General features: G+C 40.9%; 1 protein-coding gene across 1 annotated transcript in view; it reads right to left on the bottom strand.

Moving 5' to 3' along the window:
• Positions 1 to 13,814: 13,814 nt before the first annotated feature.
• Positions 13,815 to 24,713, bottom strand: part of LOC118356970 — a 98,206-nt gene continuing 87,307 nt past the window's right edge. The window contains exon 5 of the mRNA XM_035727536.1: positions 13,815 to 14,279. Within this exon, the coding sequence (XP_035583429.1) occupies positions 14,247 to 14,279 (33 nt within the window). The 3' untranslated portion in view covers positions 13,815 to 14,246. The remainder of the gene's footprint in view (positions 14,280 to 24,713) is intronic.

Here is a 24,713-nt window from a genome sequence, read left to right as displayed (position 1 = left end):
TGTATCTCCAGTATCTGCATGCTCCATCTTTTAACTTTATTTGGATCTCAGTTCACATGCCACCTCCTCAGAGAGTTCACCTAGGACCCCTAACAAAAGAGAACATACCTCTCCTGTGGTAGTTGACTTACATGTCAACACAGCGAGGCTTTGGTGACCAGTTGTTTGGTCAAACACTAGTCTAGATCCTGCTGTGAAGGTATTTTGTAGATAGGATTGACATCTACAATCAGTTGACTTCAAGTAAAGATTACCCTTGATGATGTGGGTAGGTCTCATCCAAGGAGTCAAAGGTCTTGAGAGCAAAGCTCAGGTTTCCCAGAGAAGAACACATTCTGCCTCAAAAGTATAACACGGAAACCCTGGCTGAGTTTCTAGCCTGCCCACTTGCCCTACAAATTGTGGACTTAAGACTACAGCCTCAACTCCTCCCTGAGTTTCAGACTTGCTGGCCCCCACAATTCCACGGTTGTATGAGCCAATTCCTTAAAATAAATCTCATACATAAATGTGTCTGTATGCTTCTACCTCCTTTGTTTTAAATGCTTTGCATGGAATAACTCATTTAGTGCTCTCAATTAGCTATGTTGATGGTTGAGGTTGATGTTGTTTTGCTTCCATTTGCAGATGCTGATACTGGGACATAGAGAAGTAAAGAGACTCCCCCAAATTAGGCAGCTGATACAAAGTGGAGTTGGCCATTGAAACCATGCAGCTGGGCCCCAGAGTCCAGAATGTAAAACCCTGCATTCTAAAACCTCTCATGGGACTTTCCAGCTTTAAGAAGATACCATTTGGAGGGGGAAAATCCTCTTTTAGAATTTATAACAACTTATAATATATAATAATAAGGTTAAAATACACTATATGTCTATAATCTTGTGATGCTGTATAATTTAGGGGAATGTTACAAATCACTCTGTTAGGCTAGAAACAGAATTTTTCATCTAAAGAAGAAAGAGAAAAAGAGAAAGAGAACACAGAATCATCAGCTGTTCCATAGACTTCAGTAAAAATAGATTTCAAAAAATTCAAGGAGAGCAAATTGGTCCATTGCAAAGACTTTAAAAAGAAACACAGCTGAAAGAGCATGGGAGACATTTGAAAGTGAAACTACTTTTATATCATCACAAATATCCTAGTGAGAAAGAACCCAAAAAGGTAGTGCATGAAACCAGAGAGGAGGCAGAAGCACAGGAAGAGTCTGTAGTGAGCCCAGGAATATGAAGCATGATGGAAGTAACAAGCCACAAGGAGAACACTTTCCCTCAGGCGACACCTTCCACCAGGTCCTATATATAGCCCAGATCCCAGTTCTGAGTCTCCGAGCCTGGCTCAAAATCTACCAAGAGTTTCTGGGGCTCTGTCCCCACCTAGAGGTCTGACGGTAAATAAAATGAAATCATTGTACAGTGCCCAGAGTACAGAAAAGCTTAGTCATTATAGCTATAATCACCACTGTGTTAGTCCCTGATGAAACAGCATTTGAGTTTTTTTTGTAAGCACTCGGCAAAGTAAGAGGTAATGCCTAGGAACCGGCAGTCAGACATACAGTTTTCTTTTGGAATACTGGGTCTTGACTTCAGCAAGATGTTTGACAAGAATTGCATGGAAAGCTGTGTGGGCAATATAAAAAAAATATATGTACTTGATTATTAGATGGTTAGTCAGCCTGATAGCTGATTAAGTGAAAGACTGCAAACACTGTGGATTGTAGGGGCACCTGGGTGGCTCAGTCGTTAAGCATCTGCCTTCGGCTCAGGTCATGATCCCAGAGTCCTGGGATCGAGCCCCACGTTGGGCTCTCTGCTAGGCCAAAAGCCTGCTTCTCCCTCTCCCACTCCCCCTGCTTGTGTTCCCTCTCTCGCTGTCTCTCTCTCTCTCTCTCTCTCTCTCTGTCAAATAAATAAATAAAACCTTTAAAACTAAAAAAATAAAAACACTGTGGATTTTATATGACAAGCTGACGCTGAATCTCAGTGATAACTGGAGCGGTAAGCCATAGGCACTGAAAGGCTGCTGGGGGATTGCCTATTTCTGATCAGAAAGCAGCCATCTTTCCCTATTAATCATAGCTGCTTGCTCTGAATGTTTCCCTTCTCCTCCTGAGCTTCTAATTTTTTTCTGCTACTAGTAGAAAGGGAAGGGGAGCCAGCCTCTGTGGGATAGATGAGGTTGCATGTGTGGAGCACATCCACTTCCGGATGATGTCCAGTTACAGAGATCCAGGATGTTAGGGCTTTCTTTCTTTGTTGATGTAATAATATTTGATGTTGGCAAATTAGCCCAAGACCCTCAAGTAGCACTGCATATGAAACCTTCTGACCTTGATGGTCTACATGGTACCATGGTATGGCCAACGCCTCACGCCTAACAGGGAGTCCACCTCAAAGCTTTCATATGGAATCTTTCAGTCTTTTGGGAGATCCAGTGGAGGCTGCTTGGACATCCAGACCTGCCCTAGCTAATCTGCTGCCATGGGAAACCTAGGATTCTAGTTCCCACAGAAAATAGGGAGGAGATGGGGCTCTGGACATGGCCAGGGTCATCTCCTAACCAGCTCTGCCACTCTACCATCTTCTACAGGACTTCCCTAATGCCACTGGAGCTTGTGTACAGGTACTGCCACTGAGCTATCATTAGGTGAAGTTGGACCGCGGGCCCTAAGTTCAGAAACACCACAGTCTTTAAGGGAAATATATCCAGCGGCTCCTTCCTTGTGGAGAGAGGAAAAAGGGTAACTTCCTACACTGGAATACTCTCTGAACACCCTCCATAACATTCTCTATCTAAAGACCTCTCTTTTTCTTTCTAAATCTCTTTTATTATTTTTTGTCTTTATTTTATTGTGGTAAGAACAGTTAACATGAGATCTATCCTCTTAGATTTTTAGGTGCAGAATACAATATCGTTAACTATAGGTACAATATCCTACAACATGGTTCAGCTCTTATTCATCCTGTATGACTGAAATTTTATACCCATTGATTAGCAACTTCTCATTTCCCCTCCTCTTATCCCCTGGCAACCACATTCTGCTCTCCTTGGAGGTGAGGCTGCCTGCTTGTTCAGGAGTGCTGGGTCAGGTTGGTAAGGTCTCCCTGAACATTCACAGTCAGGGCAAGAGTGGTCAGGAGCAGTGTTTAATGTCTCAAGTTGTTGCTGTAAGAAACTCATTATAGCACTATATGATACAGTTTAATGTAAGTCAACAGTGTGATGTGGCTGCCTGTTAGCTGCATGCTGTAAAAATACTAGCATGCTTACAATCATCAGGGATCTTCCTTTCCTTGACCAGCATCCCTCACGGTTTTTTGTATGCCATAAATGCTCGTCCCTTGAAGAGTTCAAGAAAGCAGAGAAAAGTTCTGGATTAGATACCATCAGAAAGGCAGGGTGGAAGCAATTCAGTGATTGGATCCTGGGTATTTTCACCTACGGGTGGGGAGGATTAACATAGCTCTTGCCCACCACTCTTAAAATCACAGGGCACAACCCCAATCCTATAATAAGCCTCTCCCAAATCCCTCTTACCTAGATGCCCCATGGTTCCTCTGATGTGCACTTTCCCACCTTGTAAAAAGCTAAATAAACCTAACCTGGTTTGACTAAGGTGTATTCCTGTTATCTTTGGCTGAAGAGGATGGAAAGGAGACACTGTTGATAGTGACTGTATTGATTGGAGAGAGTCTTTAGTCTTCTTAATTATCAATGTGCCTATGAATCATCTGAGGATCTTGTTTCCCTGCAGATTAGGACTTATTGTGATAGGAATGATACCTGGGATTCTGTGTTTCTCATAAGTTCCAGTGATGTCCATCCTGCTGTTATAACGTACACACTTTGAGCAGCAAGGCTCTGGTCCACTGGCTCTCAAATACATAGGCTGTCCAGTTAAACAACCCGGAGAGCTGTAAGAAAACACTGAAGCTTGAGTTTTACCCCCAGGGATGCTTCCAATATGAAGTAAAGTCTAAGAACTATAGTCTGCTATTCAATGGAGGAAGAGGGCACGGAACGGTTAAATTAGCAATTTCAAGGGAAACGGTACTAATGAGCCAGGTTATGTCAAAGAGAGAGAGACAAAACAAGGAGAGAAAACATGCAGAATTGAAAAAAATAGTTTGCATTCCTGGGATCACAAAAGCAAGCAAGATGAGCCAAGAAGAGGGGAACACTAACTAATTAAGGCTACAGTTCTAGAGTAGGTTAGGGTATATTTACTCCATTCAATGTTACCCTGATAACAGAGCTCTTATTGTATGATAAGGATATTATAATAAGGAATCTACATGTAAATTAAAGAAACAGTAATTAGAGACAGAGTTCTAGTAGTCTAGTCAGCTGTATCAGGGAGAAAGGTCAAGGAGGACAATGGAGGTTTTGAGCCACAGAAAAGAAGGAAGACATAAAGAAGATAAATTATGTATAGAGCCCAGGAGTCCATGTTCTTCGAGAGCTTCTGGGTTCTGCGGACCTATAGTTTCTCCCACTTCCTCAGGTCGAATCAATCTATGTAATAAATTATGTAGCTGCAAGGCTCATCTTTCTGCTCCTCAGTTACCACTCCTGGAAAGCAAAAGGTATGTGCCTACTCTCTGGCGCCCAGCAGAAGTCTGCTTCTTGATTTACTGCCTCAGTCCTTGCCCTCATCCAGAATGTTGGGCTTGACCAGAGTAGGGCTCTGAATCGGAAGTCAAGAGAATTACTGGGAAACACAATGAGGAATCCCCAGTGCCGCGCACCCTGGGCTGATGACACCTACTCATGAAGAGGGCGGTGGCTGGAGGGTTTCTCCACCAGCAGCTACTGCGCAGGCCGACTGCCTTTGGGAGGAGATTCCCGTGTGGGAGTCCCAGGTGAATTTACCCCTCCCCAAGGAATCTATTTTGAATCGGACCCTCCCAAACATACACTCTAATTACTGTAAAGATCTAGTCTCTGCTGAGCCAGATAAATGAACTGATAGAAATACATGGAGAAATCTTTTATGTCTAGTATCAGATTCTGAGATAGATATGGACAGCGACATTCAGTATCGCTACCGCCATCCCTCTCCCTCTCCTGGTCTTTTAAGTTTTGCCTTGTCCTTATGCAACACGACAGGTACAAATAAGTACAGGAGACGGTTGCCTTCCAACATCAAAGGTCCTCACTCGCTCTCACACTGAAGCAGAATTCAGCCAAATGCTTTGTAAAGGACCTCAGCCATTTAAGGGAAATTAAAGGTGACATATTTACTCTAACATTGTTCTGTTCCCCAATTCTCATTTGCTCTACTGATTATGTGCATAATCCCAAGAATAACTCCATTAGCACAAAGATCATTCTCTGATCATGGCTGCCAAGACCAAGGCTTACTTGTCTTGAACGGTGCTTTTGGGATTGATCAGGATGATAAGACCAGCTTCATGGGAGGCACAGATCATGGTCACCTGGGGGCTCAAATTCCAGAGCACCCAGATTTTTCAGCTTCTTCTTGTTGATCCCTTACATTTCACTCTTGGGTGATGGTCTCTCCATCACACGGAAGCTCACATTAGTGCTGTATCCCTTATCATGAACTAAATCCTAGAGCACGTGTTTGGATTTCTGGCTTAGGAAAGGGAGGAGGAGGAGGAGGTGGAGGTAGGTGGGGGGACACAGAAGAATGGCTTTCCCTCTCACAAACCGCCCAACTCCAGATGCTACCTTGTGCTCTGTGCATCTGTCTTTCTCCCCTGGGGCCCCCTCCCATTTCTAGCCAGATAAGAAGGAAGCAGAGGGGGCAGCAGAGACCCTCAGCTCCCTGGGAGGAATGGCGCCCAAGAGGATTTCCAGAGGCCACATTGGTGACAGATGCAGCTCATCCTCCCAGTCTTCCCAAAGGACAATCATTCAGAGGGCGCTGATTTGTTCCTTCCTCTCATCAGTCTTTGCTGCTTGTACTTAATGCGAACAGGAAAAGCCTTCTGAGCATAATCAGAAGGGAAAGTCTCAGCAGCATCTGCTCCTCGGCTCCATCATTACTCCTCTCCCACCTTTCTGCCTGCACCTCGCTCACCTGCCACGCCCACTTCCCCTTCCCCCACCTTGCCCACTCACCACGCCCTTCCAAAATAGAACTACTAAAAATAGCAACCATTGTAAAAAACAGTATTTTCTGTGTTGTACCAGATTCCCTCTCAGAGTAGGAAAAGCATTTCCAAGCATAGAAATAAAGAGAACATAAAGTAAAAGATTGATGGGCTTGATGACATAAAAATTTAAAATGTTTATGCAACAAAAGCTGCCAAAAGCAAGATCTGAAAAGCACAAACTAGAAGGAAATTGGCACACCATAAATAACAGACAATGGGGCATTATTCCTAATATATAAAATGCTCTTCCATAAAAAGATGAATATTCCAATAGGAAGTTTGGCCAATGTGAAAAGCTGATGCACAAAAGAAAAAATATACAATTGGGCAATGAAAATATTTCTTAGAGTTCAACTTATGTGAATATTAAAGAAAGGGACTATAAACACAAGTATCATTCTTAACCTAACATACAAGCAGTTATTTTTATAATTCAGTATAATATTCAATAGTAATGAAGTTATGATTTTTATATGCCGCTGGTAGGAGTGTTACCTGCTACATTCTTCTTAATAGGAAATACACCAATATTCATTAAGATCCCTAAAAATTCTTTTTAATGTTTGTCTTCCTAATTCTACTTCTAGTGATTTACTGTGAGGAAATAATCAAAGATAAACAATTATCTATTAATAAAGATATTTGCCATAGGGTTATTTACAAAGAAGAAAAAGAGAAACAACTTATATGTGGGATGGCCTACATCTCAGGCATAAATATGATAAAATATCCATAGGAAGGAATATTTGTCTGCCATTAAAATTTAGGTTTTAAAAGAATGAGGACATGGATAAATATTCACATTATAAAGGATAACTTAAAAAGTTATAAATAGTATGGACCCTACACTTACGTTTGTATGTTTCTATGAATGTGTGTTATGTGTGTGTGTATGTAATAGCCACAGAAAGCTCAGCAGTGATCCAAGAGTGGTGTGACCATTCAAAACTAAAGTTTCTCACAGGAGCTTTCTCTTTGGTAATTTCCCAATCTGTAATAAATATGTATTTATTTTATAAATAGTATCAGAAAAAAATAAATAGCATTTTTAAAAATGTATATGTGCTTTTAATTGATCAAAATATTATTCTCCATTGTATTATGGAACAGATTATTTAATCCACTATCTACTGCATTCATGTCAAAATACCCATCAAAGATGCATCAACCCTGGAAGAAGAGAATAATTCTGCCTAATGAACCCAGCAAATGCTACACCCACTACATGTGGTCACACCAGCAGATAACTCTTGGAATAATGTTTGGAGCAGTTAACAGCCTCCAGAAAATGAATGTAGGCTGCCCAATATCCAAATTAAGGTCTATGAATAACCATTATAAAGATCTCCAAAATTTTTGAAACATTGCCTATTTAAAATCAAGTTTTAGGGACGCCTGGGTGGCTCAGTCGGTTAAGTGTCTGCCTTCGGCGCAGGTCATGATCCCGGGGTCCTGGGATCAAGTCCCCCACATCGGGCTCCTTGCTCAGCAAGGAGCTTGCTTCTCCCTCTGCCTGCCTCTGTCTCTCTCTCTCTCTGATAAATAAATAAAATCTTAAAAAAATAAATTAAATAAAATAAAATCAAGTTTTAACTATAAAGCTTTTAATATATGACAAAAAGTTAAAAAAAAAGGCGCAAGACTTAGCGCATTGAATTCACTGTAACTGAATTGTGATTTATTTGGGTTTCTTCCTCTTCATTTAGAATTCTTTGCCTAGAATCATTAGATTTAGAGTGGTTTAGAGACTCAAATGTGGCGAGGAAGTAGACTGTAGGGAGAGGTACTGTGTACCTGCAGCAGCTCTAAGCACCATTTGGCCAGGCTCAAATATGGCGTTTTTCTATATGGTGATCCAACTGAAAAATACAAATTATAAAATAATTCCACATCTGGTGATAGTACATTTCCACACAGAATTCCCTGACAGATGTCATTTAAAATATAATCTCCCAATTGGCCTAATTTAATCCAGGTTTCCTCTCATCCTTTGTTCTTTTGAGAAACAGCAGTGCCTTTGCAGTTTGTCTTTTATGGTAAGCTGCATCTTTTCCAAAGTGCACTGGTGCATGGCTCCCCCCGAAATGTGTTAATCCTGGTGAGATTTACCTTTCTCTCCTAGAGCCTTCTCTAAATCACCACCCTGCTTCTGCTGTTTATCATTTTAACGAGGAACCTTGGAGAGCATCAAGTCAAAACAGACTTTCAGTTAGCACTTTTAAAAAAGTTAATGCCAACTTACTGATCCTTCAATATTTAAGAATATTTCACTAAAAAAGATTCCTTGAGTCATTTCTAAAACTCATGTAAGGGCTCTGATTTTTGTCTCGCGTTGACAACAAAAGCCTTGATTTAGTCTGATAACCACCTCTCCGGGATTCAATTTCTTTCCCTGAAAGATAATAGTGAGGGGTGTGTGTGTGTGTGTGTGTGTGTGTGTGTGTGTGTGTGTGTGTGTGTGTGTGTGTGTGTGTGTGTGTGTGTGTTCTGTGTTCACTATATTAAATATAGCCTAGGAGGATATATACAAAAATGTTAGCGGTGATCACCTCTGGACAATGAGATGATGGGTAATTTTTAAAAATGCACTTCTCAAAAATGCATGAAATGTTTAAGGAACCAAATAAGAAAAAAACTCAAGTTTTGCATAATCTACCCTAGATCATGGGCCCTTTTTATTACTGATATTCACTATATTCATAAAAAAAACACAAAAATATTTGTTTTTTAGAAGGTTTTAAAGATCTATGATTTGGTAAAATAATAGTTTATATACAGTTTTTATTAACAAGGAACAATACAATATTGTAATTGGAGTTATGAATTAGTTCCTATTTATGAGGGTAAGAATTCTGAACATTGAATCAAGAAATAAAAACCTACGTAGGTGGGCTAAAATCAAAAAATAATAATAATAATAATAATAATTTTACACATTGTCCAGAAAGAAAAATGAAATGTATTTTCTTTTCTTTTTTTCTTTTTAATATCCCTGGCATAAATTTATAGAAAATCATTTCAAAGTAAATCTGGAAAAAAAGAGTATGTGGGAGTTTTGGAATATGAATAATAATTGAATAATAATTCATATTCAAGGAGATTTGATAAATTCTACCATTCTTGCAAGTTATAAACCAATTTAAAATGAAGACAAAACAGGCAGATAGATAACCAAAATATTACCAATATTCTGATAAAGCTGATATTGGATAACGTGTCCTATGACTAGTAGAAACAACTTTCTAATGCTGCATCCCAACAGTGAGATGGCTCACATCTGAACCACTGCAGAACTCCTGGCCCTCAGGCCTGAACCACAGGGACAGGGCCTTCCTACTAAACTAACTCATGGCTGCAAGTGATGGAGAACATTCGATCTCAGTAGGCAGGCCAACTCCCAAGAGGAAAGGGAGATGAAGCAGCAAGTATACATGCAATATCCTCCTTGCCTTAAAACTCCCCACTCAGGTACACTTAGAGGAGGAATCAGTGAGGGTGGGGAGGAGATGTGAATATTACACATGAAATAATACAGCAGGGATTAATAAATATCTCCTACCAGTTAAGGAACATACTTTGTTCCTGACCCTGACACCACTGGTGATTAAAATATTCCACATCCATGAATTTCTCATCTAGCTAAATCCGAACCACTTAATAATACACATACATGGTTGGGAGACCATTCTAAAATGTGACTCATCCTTTCCTGCTTTCTTAAATGGAGTTTAGCAAGCATGATAGGAAATTCTTCTGTTCTAAATCCACACTCCTTTCGGCATCTGCCTCCACACTCAGGCTCCTGGGAACTTCAGCCAAGTGGCTCTTGTGACTATACAGGAAGGCCTACCTATCATGATCGATTGGGCTGGCCAATGTAGAAACCTCCAAGTCACCTTTACCTAGAACCCAGGGAGTTATGTAGAACCAGGTCTCCTAGAGCCAATTCCTTAGGGTCCAGCCCAGCCCGATCATAGTTTTCTAGCTTCTGCTCCCTTTGCGGAAGACAAACCCAGCCCCAGACTGGGCCCCTATCTAATACTACCAATTAAAAGAAAGAGTAAGAGATGACAGCCCTCCCAAAAAAATGATCCCCGATAAAGTTGCCTCCTCCAGGACCTATAGATTCATGTCTTTTCACTCCTCTAGCCAGGGATCTCATATCCTTGGACCTAAGAGAAATGGGGGGTTCTGGGGGTAACTCCTCTGTTTACTGGATGGTAGAGTTTTACTTTTCCTCCTGATTTTTATTTCCATGGTGCCTCCATGTTTGCCCTTGCTGCCTACCAGGACCCCTCACTTCTGTGTCAGTAGGAGAAAGAGGAGAAGGTATAGAATCATAGCTTTGCTGTTCTTTGAAGGCTACTGTCATAAGCATCCATCACTGCAATGGGTTATTTATGATTTGTAACTTACACAGTGAGGACTTGTGATAATATTGGGGCAAATATGCAAACCCAGACATCTGAATCAAATTCTTCTTCCACAGATTACTTAATGATGTGACCCAGATCAAGTTAAAGCACTTTTTTAAGGCTTTCTTTCCTCCTTTATAAAATAGCAAAAAACACCTCCATCCTAGCAACATCCTAATGATTAAACAACATGGCTTCGAGCATACAGTAGAGCACTAGGTGTGGTAGGTGTGGTACCTTCCTCCCCTCCCTGTTGTTTTTCATGGTTATTAAAATGAATAGACTGTCTGCCTCTGCACATAATACCCTCAGTGATACTAGTTTTCTAGTCCTGCTTCCTCTCCTGCAGCAAGGTGTCCCGCTGTGTGTGTACCCTGCAGCTCCCAGCCAGTGGCTCTACTCCACACAGCACCTGTGGACTGAGGGCTAAGGATGCCTCAACCCTCCTCTCCTGGAGTGGAGCGCATAGGCTTTGTGGCATCTTGCTTTGTAGTGGATGATTGCCATACCCGGGCTGTCCATACCCTTTGATCACTTTACCATGTTTCATTAATCCCCGCCCTGGGCCAGCGACTAAGATAGCATCTCATCTACAAGCCAACCTTCTATATTGTTTTGTGATGCTGAATGGGGACTCTCTGAACTCAGGTCTGCTTTGCCTGCTCCTCCCTGCTGGGTGCTGCCCAGGGAGCCGGCCAGGCCTGAGGAGTGAGGAGGGACACTGTCCTTCCATTTGAGTCCCGCTCCAGTCCGCCTCTCTTGAGCAGTGCTTCTTCACCATGGCAGCAGCACTTTGCTCTGGTAGTGGTCATTTGGTTCCAGTTGGCAGTTTTTCCAATATTTACACAACTGGCCCACTGCTTCCCCTTGAAGACATAGTAAGCACCAACCAGCTAGCACTCCCTCCTGTGGGTCTGGGTCCCCGCCCAATGGGACCCTTCCTCCAAACATCTTAGGCATCTACACATGAATAGCTCCAACTTATTCCTTTTCTCCCAAACCCTAGGGGTGGCCATCTTCTGCAGTTGCTACGCTAGGATACATTCACAGATTTTTAAAAATTTTTTTTGCCATTTCAGTTTCCTTGTCAAGATTTCCTTATCCCCGGTTAGCAACCCTTTGTACTAAAATATCTCTGTTAAAATTACCAGTATGATTGCTCAATCCTAACAGGCCCCTGATTGATAAATTCTCCATTGCAAGTCCCACCCCTCCAAGGTAGGGATCTGACTCATTTGCCCAGTGGCCCTGACAGCCAGAGCACAGGTCTGTGCCAGAGTGCCCAGCTTGCCCTAGTTTGTCTAGGACAATCTGGTTTTAGTACCATATGCCCCACATCCCAGAAACTCACTCAGCCCCAGGTAAACCAGACAGTTGGTCACCCTACCTGTGGCCCACGTGTCTCTAATCAGATGTACCTTGCAATATTAAGAGAGCAATCCAAGGATTTCACTTGTATGAATTAGAAATAAGATATATAGGGCGCCTGGGTGGCTCAGTCGTTAAGCGTCTGCCTTCGGCCCAGGTCATGATCCCAGGGTCCTGGGATCGAGTCCCACATCGGGCTCCCTGCTCAGCGGGAAGCCTGCTTCTCCCTCTCCCACTCCCCCTGCTTGTGTTGCTGCTCTCGCTGTCTCTGTCCAATAAATAAATAAAATCTTTAAAAAAAAAAAAAAGAAATAAGATATATAGAAAAGTCTGGCATTCTTTATTTTTTTAAATAGCTTTATTGAAGTATACAGTAATTGAGATACAAAAAGCTGCATCTTTAATGTGTACAATAGCAAACTTTAGCACTCCATAAATAAAGATATTACTCTTAAAGAATTGTAAGTATGTTAAATCTAAAATGTAGGATCCTTAGAATAAGACCCATATTCTGTATGTGCTCTGTATCCCCAACGTAATTGTATTAGTTTGCTGAGGCTGCCATAACAAAATCCCACCGACTGGTTGGCTTAAAAAAAAAAAAAAAACAAACAAAAACTTTTTTTTTTCATTTTCTCACAATTCTGGAGGCTAGAAGTTCAAGATCAAGGTGCCAACAAAATTGGTTTCTGGTGAGGTCTCTCTTCCTGGCTTGCAGATAGCATCTTCTCACTATATCCTCACTTGGCTTTTTCTCTGTGCCCATGTAGACAGAAAGAGATCTCTGGTGTCTCTTCCTCTTCTTATAAGGACACTAATCTTATCAGACTAGGGCCCTACCCTTAAGACCTCACTTAACCTTTATTACACTTTTAAAGGCCCCATCTCCAAATATAGTCACATTGGAGGATAGGACTTCAACATATAAATTTTGGGGAGACACAATTTAGTCCATAATGTTGACCTTTAGCCAACTGGGGAAGCATGGGAGTATTACCTAAAATATGTGGGATTCTATCTTTACATTAATAGATATGAAATGATGAGGAAAAATCCTTATTTTTAATAGTTTATTTTTTTATTAATTTCAGCATAGGATACCATACACCTTCTTCCCAATTCCATACCAAATAATTATCTTCCTTCAGAGAATAGTTTGGGATCCATATGACTAACACGTGAGTTGATACCACTTGTCTGGAGGAGTGACACAGCTTTCCAAAGACTGAATCTGCAGTGTTTTTCATATCCTTTTAGCAGATCAGAAGTAAAATTTAATGGTCCCATGTAATTTACAATCCTCATATCATATATTCAGAGTGAATAGCATGGCCATGCTTATCTGCCTGTGAATACCTGTCTTGAACAGTTCCTGAAATTACTGAAAAGTAACACTGTCTATTGTGCGAAATGCATTATTATGATTACAGTCCTACTTCAGGTGCCATTATGTGGTATTTGTCAATGTAAGGCGTCTCATTAATTAATTCTTTCTGAGCTTTCAAATGGGTACCAAGGGATACCATCAACAGCGGGAAGGAAAACAACTTATCCCATGTAAAATAGGGATAATTCCCACCCCTGCCAGTTTCATGAAGCTTAAATGAAAATGAAAATGTGGACACACTGAAAGCATTGGAACACTTAAATTGAAGGTAAATCTTGGGGTGTATATTTTGCAAGAGAAATATGTGACAAAATTGCATTTCTGGCAAGCAAGGGAAAGAATGATGACCTAATTTTGTCAACATGTTTTTCTTAAAGTTTAGGCTTTTTTCCCCATTGTTGCAAAGTCGCCATGATAATACAAGACAACTAAATCTCCCCAGGGCTAAATGATTCATTAAGATGAGGGCACACTGGAATCACAGCCCAGGGCATTACCAAAGAGGAGATACAATTTGCCTCTGAAGGATGTGACTGCTCAGTGTGTTAGAAGTTCTGACCACTCTAAATGTCACCAATTTCATAGCTATTGTCTTAACAGGGACAACTGCAACCCAATGATCAAAATTACAAAATTATGAGTCAGTTAAATGATTTACTCAGCTTAAAATTAGTGACAATGCAGGTACTAAATATTCATTCAGGTAAGAGGGAGGCAGTGCTAAAAATCCCATTTGGTCTCTCGCCTGGTTCAGCTTCTCTGGCCTTTCTCAGCCCTGGCACTCCCAGAGGACCATGCCTTGCATGAGGTGGTTAACTCCTCTTCACCATTAGGGTCTCCACTAAGATATTACCTTCTCTGGAAAGATGGTCTGGTAATCACAGTCTAGGAGAGAAATGGAGCTCCAAAGTCCTCTGTTCCATTCCAATTGCAGGTCTTCCCACGTTATTTGACTATTCACTTCTCTGAATCACCCCATTGGACCGTAAGCTATATGAAAGAAAGAATGTGTCTCATTCATTCATTTTTTATTTAGACAGCCAATAGATATTTACTGGGCATGTGTTACGTGCCAGAAGCTGTTCTAGGAACAAGGACACCACAGTGAACAAAATGGTAAAGTCTCTGACCTTGCAAAGCTTGTACTCTAGTAGGGAAGGCAAATGATAAATAAATACACAAGCAATACTAGCTGTCAAGCAATCCATGAAGTAAGGTGAGAGATAATGATGAGGGTATTATTTCATTCAAGGTGAGTGGTCAGAGAAGACCTCACTGAGGGAGCAAAAGAGAGATGAGTGCTATCACCTGCAGACAGAAAACCAAGTGCAACAGTGCTAAGGTAGGAGCAGGCTCCAAGAGCTGAAGGCATAGGAAGAAGGCCAGTATGATGTGAGAGCAAGAAGCAAGGAGAAGAACCATACAAATAAGGCAGAGAGGAAGTCTGGGACCAGACTACATAAGGCCTTGAAGACCATAATAAAGATATTGGGCTTTATTCCAGGGATAATGAGAAGCCCATGCAGGCTTTCTACTGGCTGGGGACTAGGCTACAGGTGGAGAAAGGAGACCCCTCAGGAAGCTATTGCAGGAGTCAAAGAAAGAAGGGATTATGGCCTGGAACAAGGAGTAGGAACAGGGCCTGTAACAGCACTCCAACTAGTCTTACAGGTTAACTGGCTGCAAGTTAACACACTCCTCACTTGCTGACCTAAGTCCCTTGATACAGAGCAGACAGACCATTGGCCTTGAGGACAGGAGGACCAGAACTTTCCCAGGTTGCAGAGGCCAGGAAGTCTGTTTGAAGCCACCTTGGCTTTCTGATTAGCCTAGCAATATTTTAGCAAAAAAAATTTTTTTTCTTAGGTCACACAAATGATTTTACTAACCTCCCTTTGTGCATCTGTAGACCTTGTCCTCCTGTACAGAAAGAACAGAGTTCTCCTGCATATCATGAAACAGGAGCCTGACCCCTTCACACAACCCCCAAGCACGGAGGTAACGTTCGTAGCTGGCATCATGGAGTCTGTACATAATCAGGAAACATTACAGATAACTGCACTACTCCCTTTCTTGATCAGCTATCCTGAACCCCCTTTAAAAGCCCTTGGGCCAGGCAGAAACCTCAATGCTGGCTTTTGGAGAAGAGTCCACCTTCTCCCCAGGTGGCCAACTCATATTCTTTTCCATTCAAAACTCATCTCTTGAGTATTGGCCTTTTGAGCAATGGGCAGCCAAACAGGTTCAGGAACAGACCCATAAGAAGCAGTCAGATTTGGGATACATTTTAAAAGTAGAGCCAATAGCATTGCTGATAAATTGATAAAGGGGTGTGAGAAAAAGTAGGAATCAAAGATGACTCCAAGTTTTGGGGCTTGAGCAACTGGATGGGCAAAAATGCCATTTACTGAGATGAGGAATGCTAGAGAGGGATCACGTTTAGATAGGGAGAAAAGAATCAGAATTCTGTCAATTTGCACACTGTAATTTATTCCAGCTGCCTGGTGGAAATAAGTAAAACTCTTAGGCCCCCTCACATTACAAGATTATTTTTTAAACTGGACAGGCACTTCTCACATCTTTCAGCTACATTAGGTATCAGAGAGACAAATCTGTCACCCAGGGAGGTTATGTGCTCTGCTTCCCAACATCAGGCTTATCACCAAACAATCTGTGCGGCAGGTGACCTCTTTCCCTGCCTGCAAGTGATAGCCTTCCTCAAAAATGAGGCCAAATGAAGGGAAAAGTGAACAGCAAAGATGGATTCCAGTTAGGGACCCCTTTAACTCTTTTACAATCTGTCTCTGTCTAGTACCCTACCTAGAAATACCAAATTTTCTATACAGTGTAAGGAAATATATTCAGTGTCAGTTGTAATAATCATCAGCCTGCACTGAGCACCCTTCTTGCTAAATTGTCTCAGAAAATCCTCACAATTGCCTTTGGAAGAAGAGTTATTTTCCTTTTATAAAGAAGGTAACATGGACAAACATGGTAAACTTACATACTATAACGCAACTTGTAATGTGAAGAGCCAGATTTTCCCCAAAGTTTTGTGGGTTGTTTTTTGTTGTTGTTTTTTGTTTTTTACATCACCTCATGCTTCCACAAGACACACCACTGAACTATAAATAGATTAAAAAGAACAGACAACATTTCTCAGGGCTGAATTAAACCATTTAGGCATCCACTCGAAGTACAGATCCCACTTCTTCTGACTTGTGTTAAAAGGTAAACGGAGGCACAATAAAAAAAATTTTTTTTCAAGACTTTCTTTGAGCATGCATGGATTCCAATCCAGCAGCATAAAACCAAAAGTGGTTAAGAACACTCCACAGACAGGAGCTGAGGGGGGAGGCTTTTATTAAGAAGACGCAGAAACAAAGCAAGGAAATTATTTAATTGACTATAGCTTAAAAGGGTGCCTTATTAGAAAAAGCTACTTGGCCGTTTGTGGTGGCTGTTCTTACATTTCTTTTTCTCAGATTCAAGTGCACAGACTCTGGCTGAAGTTTTGGTTTGCTTACAGAACCTACCAGGGCATTAAAACCACTGCAACCTACTGGCCTCTTTATTTCATTACTTGAACACTTTCGTGGGTGGAGAGAAAGCCACCCCAAGTCACAAGATCCAAAGCCAATAAATTTGATGGTGATTAACGTAGGCAGTTTTTGAGACCCAGACAAGCTGTCAGTTCATCTGATTGGGTAAGATCAAATTAACAGTCCCTAATTTAAAAACCATGCATGGTTACATTGATAAGCTTTTCTTTCTTCTGAAAACCATGCCAAGTAAATATTATCAACCAAGAAACTTCAGGGTGCATTTCCTTAATCCTTTCTAATTATTCTGTTTACTAAGCGAAAACCAAAATTCTTATCCAGAACAAGCCCTTTTACAAGCACGTTTTACAAAACATCTTGTACCCTGCAGCATTTTCATGTACAGTAGCAGGTGTCTCACCTGATTGTCTTTGGCAAAACTTTTCATCTTTAATCTACAGGCTTAAATACTGGCATGCTGTTTTTTAATCATCATTTAACTTTTGTACTTACTGTTTCATTTATCCTGCAGTTCAGAGTGGAGCCATGAGATCCTGCAAATAATATTCCCTAGTGTGCAGTGATTTAAAAAAAATAGGAAAAAATACTTGTCTTCAAGCTTCTAAACTCTTCCAAAGTTCCTACTTGTTCCCAGCCTCGAGAAACACCATTTTTTGTGCATCTGCCTTTTAACACAATCAATTTTCTTCACTATTCCTCATTTATTCATCAGTTCCCAATCAACAGGATTAAAAAAAAATGAAGTATGGGCTCTCTTTCTCTTGTTTTAGGAAGACACTGGTTAGATTTAGTATAATTCTATAAGCCTTCATAAGGAACCTACAATGTGCTTTGTGCAGGGATAGTTTGATAGATAAGAAACATGTGTATTTCTTATACAGATGTTTATGAATGTTTGTGTCCCTCCAAAATTCATATGTTGAAAACTGATCCCCAAGGTAATGGTATTAGGAGGTGGGACATTTGGGACGTGATTAGGTCATAAAGGTAGAGCCTTCACGAATGGGATTAGTGCCCCTATGAAAAAAAGGCCTCACAGAGCTCCCTCACCCCTCCTGTCATGTGAGGACACAGAGGGAGGACAGCCATCTGTGAGCCAGGTCCTTACCAGACACCAAATCTGCCAATCCCTTGATCATAGATTTAATAGGACTTCAGAACTATGAGAAATAAATGTTTGTTGTTTATAAGCCTCTCAGTCTATGGTGCTGTTGTTATAGTAACCCAAACAGACTAAGACAGAAATAAGTTCATATAAATAGATATATATAAATACATCTTAAATATGTATTATATATATTATATCTACAGGTTACAATATTTGAAATTGTAATACTGTTGCTCAACTATTCCCATGAACTTGGTTAAACACACACACACACCTGTTTTTACTTTCTTGGAAAGTCATCCTTTTTGTAGCACTGTAGGGAGAAAAGAGGCACCTGCCTATCCTTACCCTCAATGGCAGGCAGAATAATGCACCCCCTCAAAGATATCCACATCTGAATCTCTGGAATCTGCAGTAGCAGATGTGACTGAACTTAGAAACCTGAGATGGAGAGACTGTCCTGAATTATCTGGGTGGACCACTGTCAACAAAGGGTCCTCATCAAGGGAGACTGAAGGGTGAGAGTTGAGGAGATGTGGTGAGGATAAAGGCAGCACAGCAACAGAAGCAGAAAGACAGTGGGAGATGCTGTCTTTCTGGCTTTAAAGATGGAGGATGGACTGCAAGCCAAGGAATACTGGCAGCCTCCATAGACTCTAGAAAAGGCAAAGACTAGATTCTCCTCCCAAGCTTCCAGAAGAACAGACCCTGCCAACTCCTTTTAAAATTCTTGTCTCCAGAACTGTACAATAAATTCTTATTGTTTTGAGCCACTAAGCTTGTGGTAACTTGTTATAGCAGCCATAGGAAACTAATACATCTACCAAATCCATTCTGACAATGAAGGAAGTGACAAGTATCACAGTCAGATTGCCTCGACAATAAAGACTCATGGATTAAAGAGAACAAACTTCCACTCGTCTATTGCTGTAAGCTGGTGTTTTATAACTGTTGGGTTCTTGTGTCATACGGCTGTTTCATCTTTCTGTGGTTCTACAAGTGCTGGTCTGTATCTCAGAAGGCAGAACACATGGGTTTACCTGACAGGAGAAATCATTTCCAATGTCAATCATGTGAGTAGAGGCAGGTCTTCAACGCTGTGAGGGCAGGCAAAGGAACCCAGTATCTCACCCTTGATCTGGACTCTGAAGTGACTAACCAGAGTGATGAGAATCAAAGTGAGATTTCTCCTAGAGAATCATGCCAGAGGTCAGAAAAGGACTGACCTTGGAAGTACGTGATTTTCCCCAGGACTGCATGCTGACACAACTGGTCTATAATCCTCAGGGCCAATCATATTTTATAACTGCATTTACCTTTGTCTCTTACTTATGAGTAAAGTAAAAAGTAAAAAGAAAAAGACAGTTTCTCACGTAATCTATAGGATATCTATTCAGGAGCTATAGAAGATATTTATGAGTGGTCACCATACCACATTAGTGATGAATTTTAAGGAATTTTAAAGAAAAGGCCAGCCTGACTACAGAAATAGCAATTCAAGAATAAGGCAATTTTCAGATATCAGTCAGGCCAGGGGGCTGGGTGCTCTTTCCCACCAGCTTATTTTCTTTCCTCTGACAACCTTGGCGATGTCCACTTTGTTTTTATTGAGAAGAGCAGTATTTTATGGAGCACAATGAGTGCTGTGGGCGAGCAAGAAGCACTATGAGCATAGACTGACAAACTGTTGAAGGGAATCAGGGAGACAGACGTGAGGTGGGTCTTCAAGGGCATACAGATTTGGATGGGTGAAGAGGAGGAAGGACAGTGTTCTGGGCAGAGCTACGTGTAGGCACAGACAAGGCAGCATGTGGGCTGATCCGAGTGGGGACTAAGGCGGGCTCTGGTAGGACTGTAAACCGTTACTAATAGGACTGCAGTATCGAGCCATTCTCCCTGAAGTCAGTAAAATGATGGGATGGCTTTCACATGCTAGGAAAGCAGGAGGAGGCTCTGAGAGAACACAACATGGGTAGAAATACAGACCAATGTCAGAGGAAAAGGCTGGTGCTGCAGTTCAGTTAGGAAGAGTAAAGACTGCTGGGCAAGCATGGCAAAAGTGGGAATAGAGGGGAAGAAGGGGTGAACCTGAGACATACATGGAAGAAAATATGCCAAAACTTAGATTGGATATAAGAAAAAGTAGAAATAAAGGGTGATGCTTTGGGTCAACTAGGAAGAAGTTCATAAGGTACATACATTAGTTTTCTAGGGCTTCCATGAAAATATATGGATCTGGGTGACTTAAAGAACATAAATTTATTATCTCCTAATTCTGCAGGCTAGAAGGCCAAGATCAAAGTGTTGGTAGCACTGAGGTCTCTCTCTCGATGGCTGGCAGATGGCCATCTTCTCCCCAGTCTTCTTGTGGTTTTCCCACTTCCCTGTGTGTGTCCTAATCTCCTCTCCTTACAAGAAAACCAGTCTTCCTGGATAGGGCTTACACCAAAGACCTTATTTTAACTTAATGTCCTCTTTAAAGATCCTTCGTCCAAACACAGTCACATTCTCAGGTACTGGGCGTGAGCACCTGAGAACACCACTAAGTCCATAATAGTAAGGTAGATCGGGGAGAGGGAGGGAGAAAATGATAAGTTCAGCTTCAAACATGTCAAATTAAGAGGATGTCAATACAGTCCTACAACTTTCTGCTATGAAGGTTTCTAAGTAGCAAACTTCTTTTCAAACCCCAGGTAATGATTCATTTGTTTTAGGAACTATCAGTGCAATTAAGTGTTGGGAACTCTAGAAGCTGATTCCCTATAGATGCTCAAGTACAGAGAGGTTCCTAATTCTTTTCAGGACTATACACTTTATTGTATATCAGAATGTCTCACAGTGTGTTCCAAAGATCATTAGGCCCACAAAATGCTCTGCAAAAACAAGCTTTCTGAGACCAAATAATTTGGAGGCCCTGCATGCTGTGGTATCCTTCCTGGAGAACCACAAAACACATTAATAAAGGCCTTTAAGTCTGTCAGCTAAAAAATAGCAGAATTTGTTTTGCTTAATCTGCACCACCAGTGTGATTTGACCATGAAACTTTTTTTGTCCATATACCATTTATTAATGTACTGCAGAAGAGATTTTGGTGAAGAGCTGTTCTTAGACCTAGTTCAAAACCACACTCTTACCTCAATCTCATAAATCAATCCCAAGATTAGGGTTTTGAGTGTGACATGAGCTTGGCATGAGAAAGCCCTCTAACACCTGACAGTAAATGTCATGTGCTATAGGAGAGCACTCATGGCAGGCAGAATAAGACAAGGGTGCCACCTGTGCTCTACAACTCTATGGCAGGTAGAATAATAATGGCCTCCCCAATATGGCCATGTATTGTCTCTGGAACCTGTGATATGTTATATGGCAAGAGGAAATTAAGTTTGCAAATGGTTTAAGTTTGCTGATTATCTGACTTTAAGAAAAAGGGGGTATCCTGGATTATTCCAAGTGGGTCCAATATAATCATTACTCCCTCTAAATGGGTAAGAGAGCAGCAAAAATGTCAGAACTAGAAAGAAATGGCAGCATGAGAATTCAGGGGCCATTTCTGGCTTTGAAAGTGGATGCAGGCCACAAGCCATGAAATGCAAGTGGTCTCGAAGAGCCGGAAAAGGCAAGAAAATCGATTCTTCCCCTTGGGTCTACATAAGGAACACAGCCTTGGCCACATCTTGATACAAGCCCAGTGAGACCCACTTTAGACTTCTGACCTCCATAACTATAGGAGAACAAATTCATGTCACTAAATTTTTGGTAATTTGTTACAGAAGCAATTGAAAACTAATACAGAACCTCACCGGAATAATTTAGATAGATCTTACAAGTTGCGGGTTTCTAAGGGTAAGTCATATACTTGCTAGAGAAGTTTAAAAATAGCTAAATATAAGCGTTTAGTATTCATTTTGCATGCCAGTGATGTTTTAAATATTTATAATCCAGTTCTGATTATATGGGAGCAATAGCAAGGCCATCCTAATTATCAGATATACTTGCAAATCAGAGCATAGTATATCTCCCATTTGGGGATGGTTTATTTGTTGATTGGAGGTCATATTCCAGAGCAAATCTGTGCTTAGCATTAGTATCACACATCGACTGTGTGCTTCATTTGATTCAGTCCAATCAGGACTCCATCACTCCTGCATTTTTGTCACTCCCCATGCTAGGCCCAACAGCAACAATTCAACAAATATAGATTGTGTTGCAACTACCACTTCCCAGGACTGGTTCCAGGTGCCATGATGAAGACAAACAAGGTAGGCAGCTTACACTCCAGTCAATGAAGGAAGCAGACAAGTAACTAAATAATATCTATCTCTCTAGCAAAGAGAGAGAGGTAGCCTAATTCCTGAGGCTGCCATAACAAAGCAACAAGACTGGGTGGCTTTCACAGCAGTTATTTATTGTCTCACAGTTCTGGAGACTAGAAGTCTGAAATCAAGATATTGACAGAGTTGGTTCCTTCTGAGGGCTGTGAGAGAATCTATTCCATGTATCTCCCTTAGCTTCTGGTAGCCTCAGATTTTCCCTGGCTTATAGATGGTTTCTCCCTGTGTCTTCACATCATATTCCCTCTGCATATATCTGTCTCTATATCCAAACTTCTTCTTTTAAAAAAAAAAAGGATACCAGTCATATTGGATTAAGGCCCATCCTACTAATCTTTACTTGATCATCCACAAAGACCTATTTCCAAATAAGTTACTGGAACTATTGGGGTTTAGGACTTCAACATCTCTGTGGGTTGGAGGGAGACACAATTCAACCCACAACACGTAGACAGGAAGGCCCTGAAACCAATGAACTGGAAGCAAGGAGATGTCAGTTGAATCCTTGGGGATTTCTCCAACCAGCCCTCCCTGGTGTTATACTGGGAGAGCTATATGGTTAACAGGACCAGCTCCACTGTTCTACCAAGATGAATCTTTCAGTTACTCATTCACACTCTCCCTGGCATCAGATTCTCTCAAGTTTTCAGAATCTCTTCTTCAAATTACTGAGTGGCGTTCACTTCCCCTGTATTTCACCATTACCTTGAATCTGAATGATAACATTTAATCAGGCCATCTCCCACTGGAGGCAAATCTTACACATCTTAGTCATTCAGATCACAGTTAACGTAGGTGTGGCTTAAATTATGGTTGCTTAAGGTATTTCTTCTTTGAGCATTTACAAATATTGCTTAGTCATGTCTGAAAGTGAAAGGACAATATAACAACAATGCACATATTTGTAATGCTTTCTGAGGAGCTTCCCTACAGATACTTCACATTTAGTCTTCACAATAACTTTATGAGATGAAATTAATATCCTAATTTAATGAAGCTGATCAGCCTCAAAAATCTTACCACCCATGCCTGAAGTCACAACACTCCTCAGTGGTAGGTATGGGATTCAAACACAGGTTAATAAAACATGGCTTAAGATCATCTGTGACTTGAAATTATTTGAAATTGGAAAAGATGGTCACAACGAAAGGTGAGAAAAGACAAGGATATGATCCTACTACTCATTAGATAAATATTCCACCAAAATTATTCTTTCCTGGTACATCACACTCCCTTTAAGTGAACTGAGAAATTGCCTCTTTAGGATCTGACTATAGAGCTGATAAATCTTTCTTCCCTATGAGAGACATGTCAGGATCAATATTTTCCCACACTGAAAGAACCCTATGTTTCATCACAAAAGATCTAGCTTCTAAGTTAATTCCATTTATTTCACTTTCATTCTCCTCTTATTCAGATTTTTAAAAAAAAATACATATCAAACAAAGTTTTCAAAAGGCAGATTATGATTCCCACATGAGGGGCTGCTCTAAATGGGCTTCAGAGAGAACTTGATGCTGTCGGAGTCACTCAAAAGGCTACCCCGCCAGTAGGTGGTTATTAATTGAGAAAGAATATCGTCTGTGTGCTCCAAAGGAGGAAGAAAAGGCTCACTTTTCATTACAGCTCTACCCTCTGTTTTCTCCATGACCTTTGTTGGCACTTGCTAGGTGGCAGGGCAGTACATGGGCTTCAGGCAAAAGGAAGTGAACACTTAGCCTGCATAGGTCAAAGACTGCACCCGCTCATTATGAAATCTCAGAGACCAGCTCTTAATTCCAATATTGGAAACTTTGAAAAGGTTAATAACAGGGAAAATCTATGGCCAGCAGTCAGGTTCACACCTGGAGAGTGCATACGCTTAACGTTAACTGAGAAGAAAACTCTGTCTGTCAAGCCGCAGTATGAAAGCCAGGAATCAACTTTCTGGCATGATTCATGCTTCTTCATTCCCTTGATTCTCACCCAAGTTGAATATATTCTTTGGCTGAGTTAGCCTCTCAGCTCTGATTCTGAAAAGATGACATGATTTCTGCACTAAGAACTGCATTGGTTTCTCCATTGTTTCATGTCCTGCCACTTCATGCTAATAAAACAGACAAGAACTTCAGGCAAAGGGATTATTAGAAAGGTTTACAAACAGAAAACCTATTTCTTATAAAAACATAATTACACTGGAAAAAATTCAAAAGTGACTTCTAGGTTTCCTTTAAAATGGTACTAAGAGACGATAGGAAATGCAATCTTGTCAACTATTTAAGAAGGAAAGTTGATGGTGAGCTAAGAGTCATGATTTTCAAAGATCTCTATATAGTTTGCAAATTACCATGATATTTAGAACTTGTTTCAAAAAAAAATTAATGACATCCAATTAAACCAAAGCCTTTAGAGACCTAAGAGGTTAGAGATACTAGTTCTTAAG

Source organism: Zalophus californianus, chromosome 5, assembly GCF_009762305.2.
Source record: "Zalophus californianus isolate mZalCal1 chromosome 5, mZalCal1.pri.v2, whole genome shotgun sequence".
In the NCBI taxonomy this organism is placed as follows: domain Eukaryota; kingdom Metazoa; phylum Chordata; class Mammalia; order Carnivora; family Otariidae; genus Zalophus; species Zalophus californianus.
The sequence above is the reverse complement of the archived record's forward strand: the minus strand, read 5'-3'. Positions and strand labels throughout refer to the sequence as shown.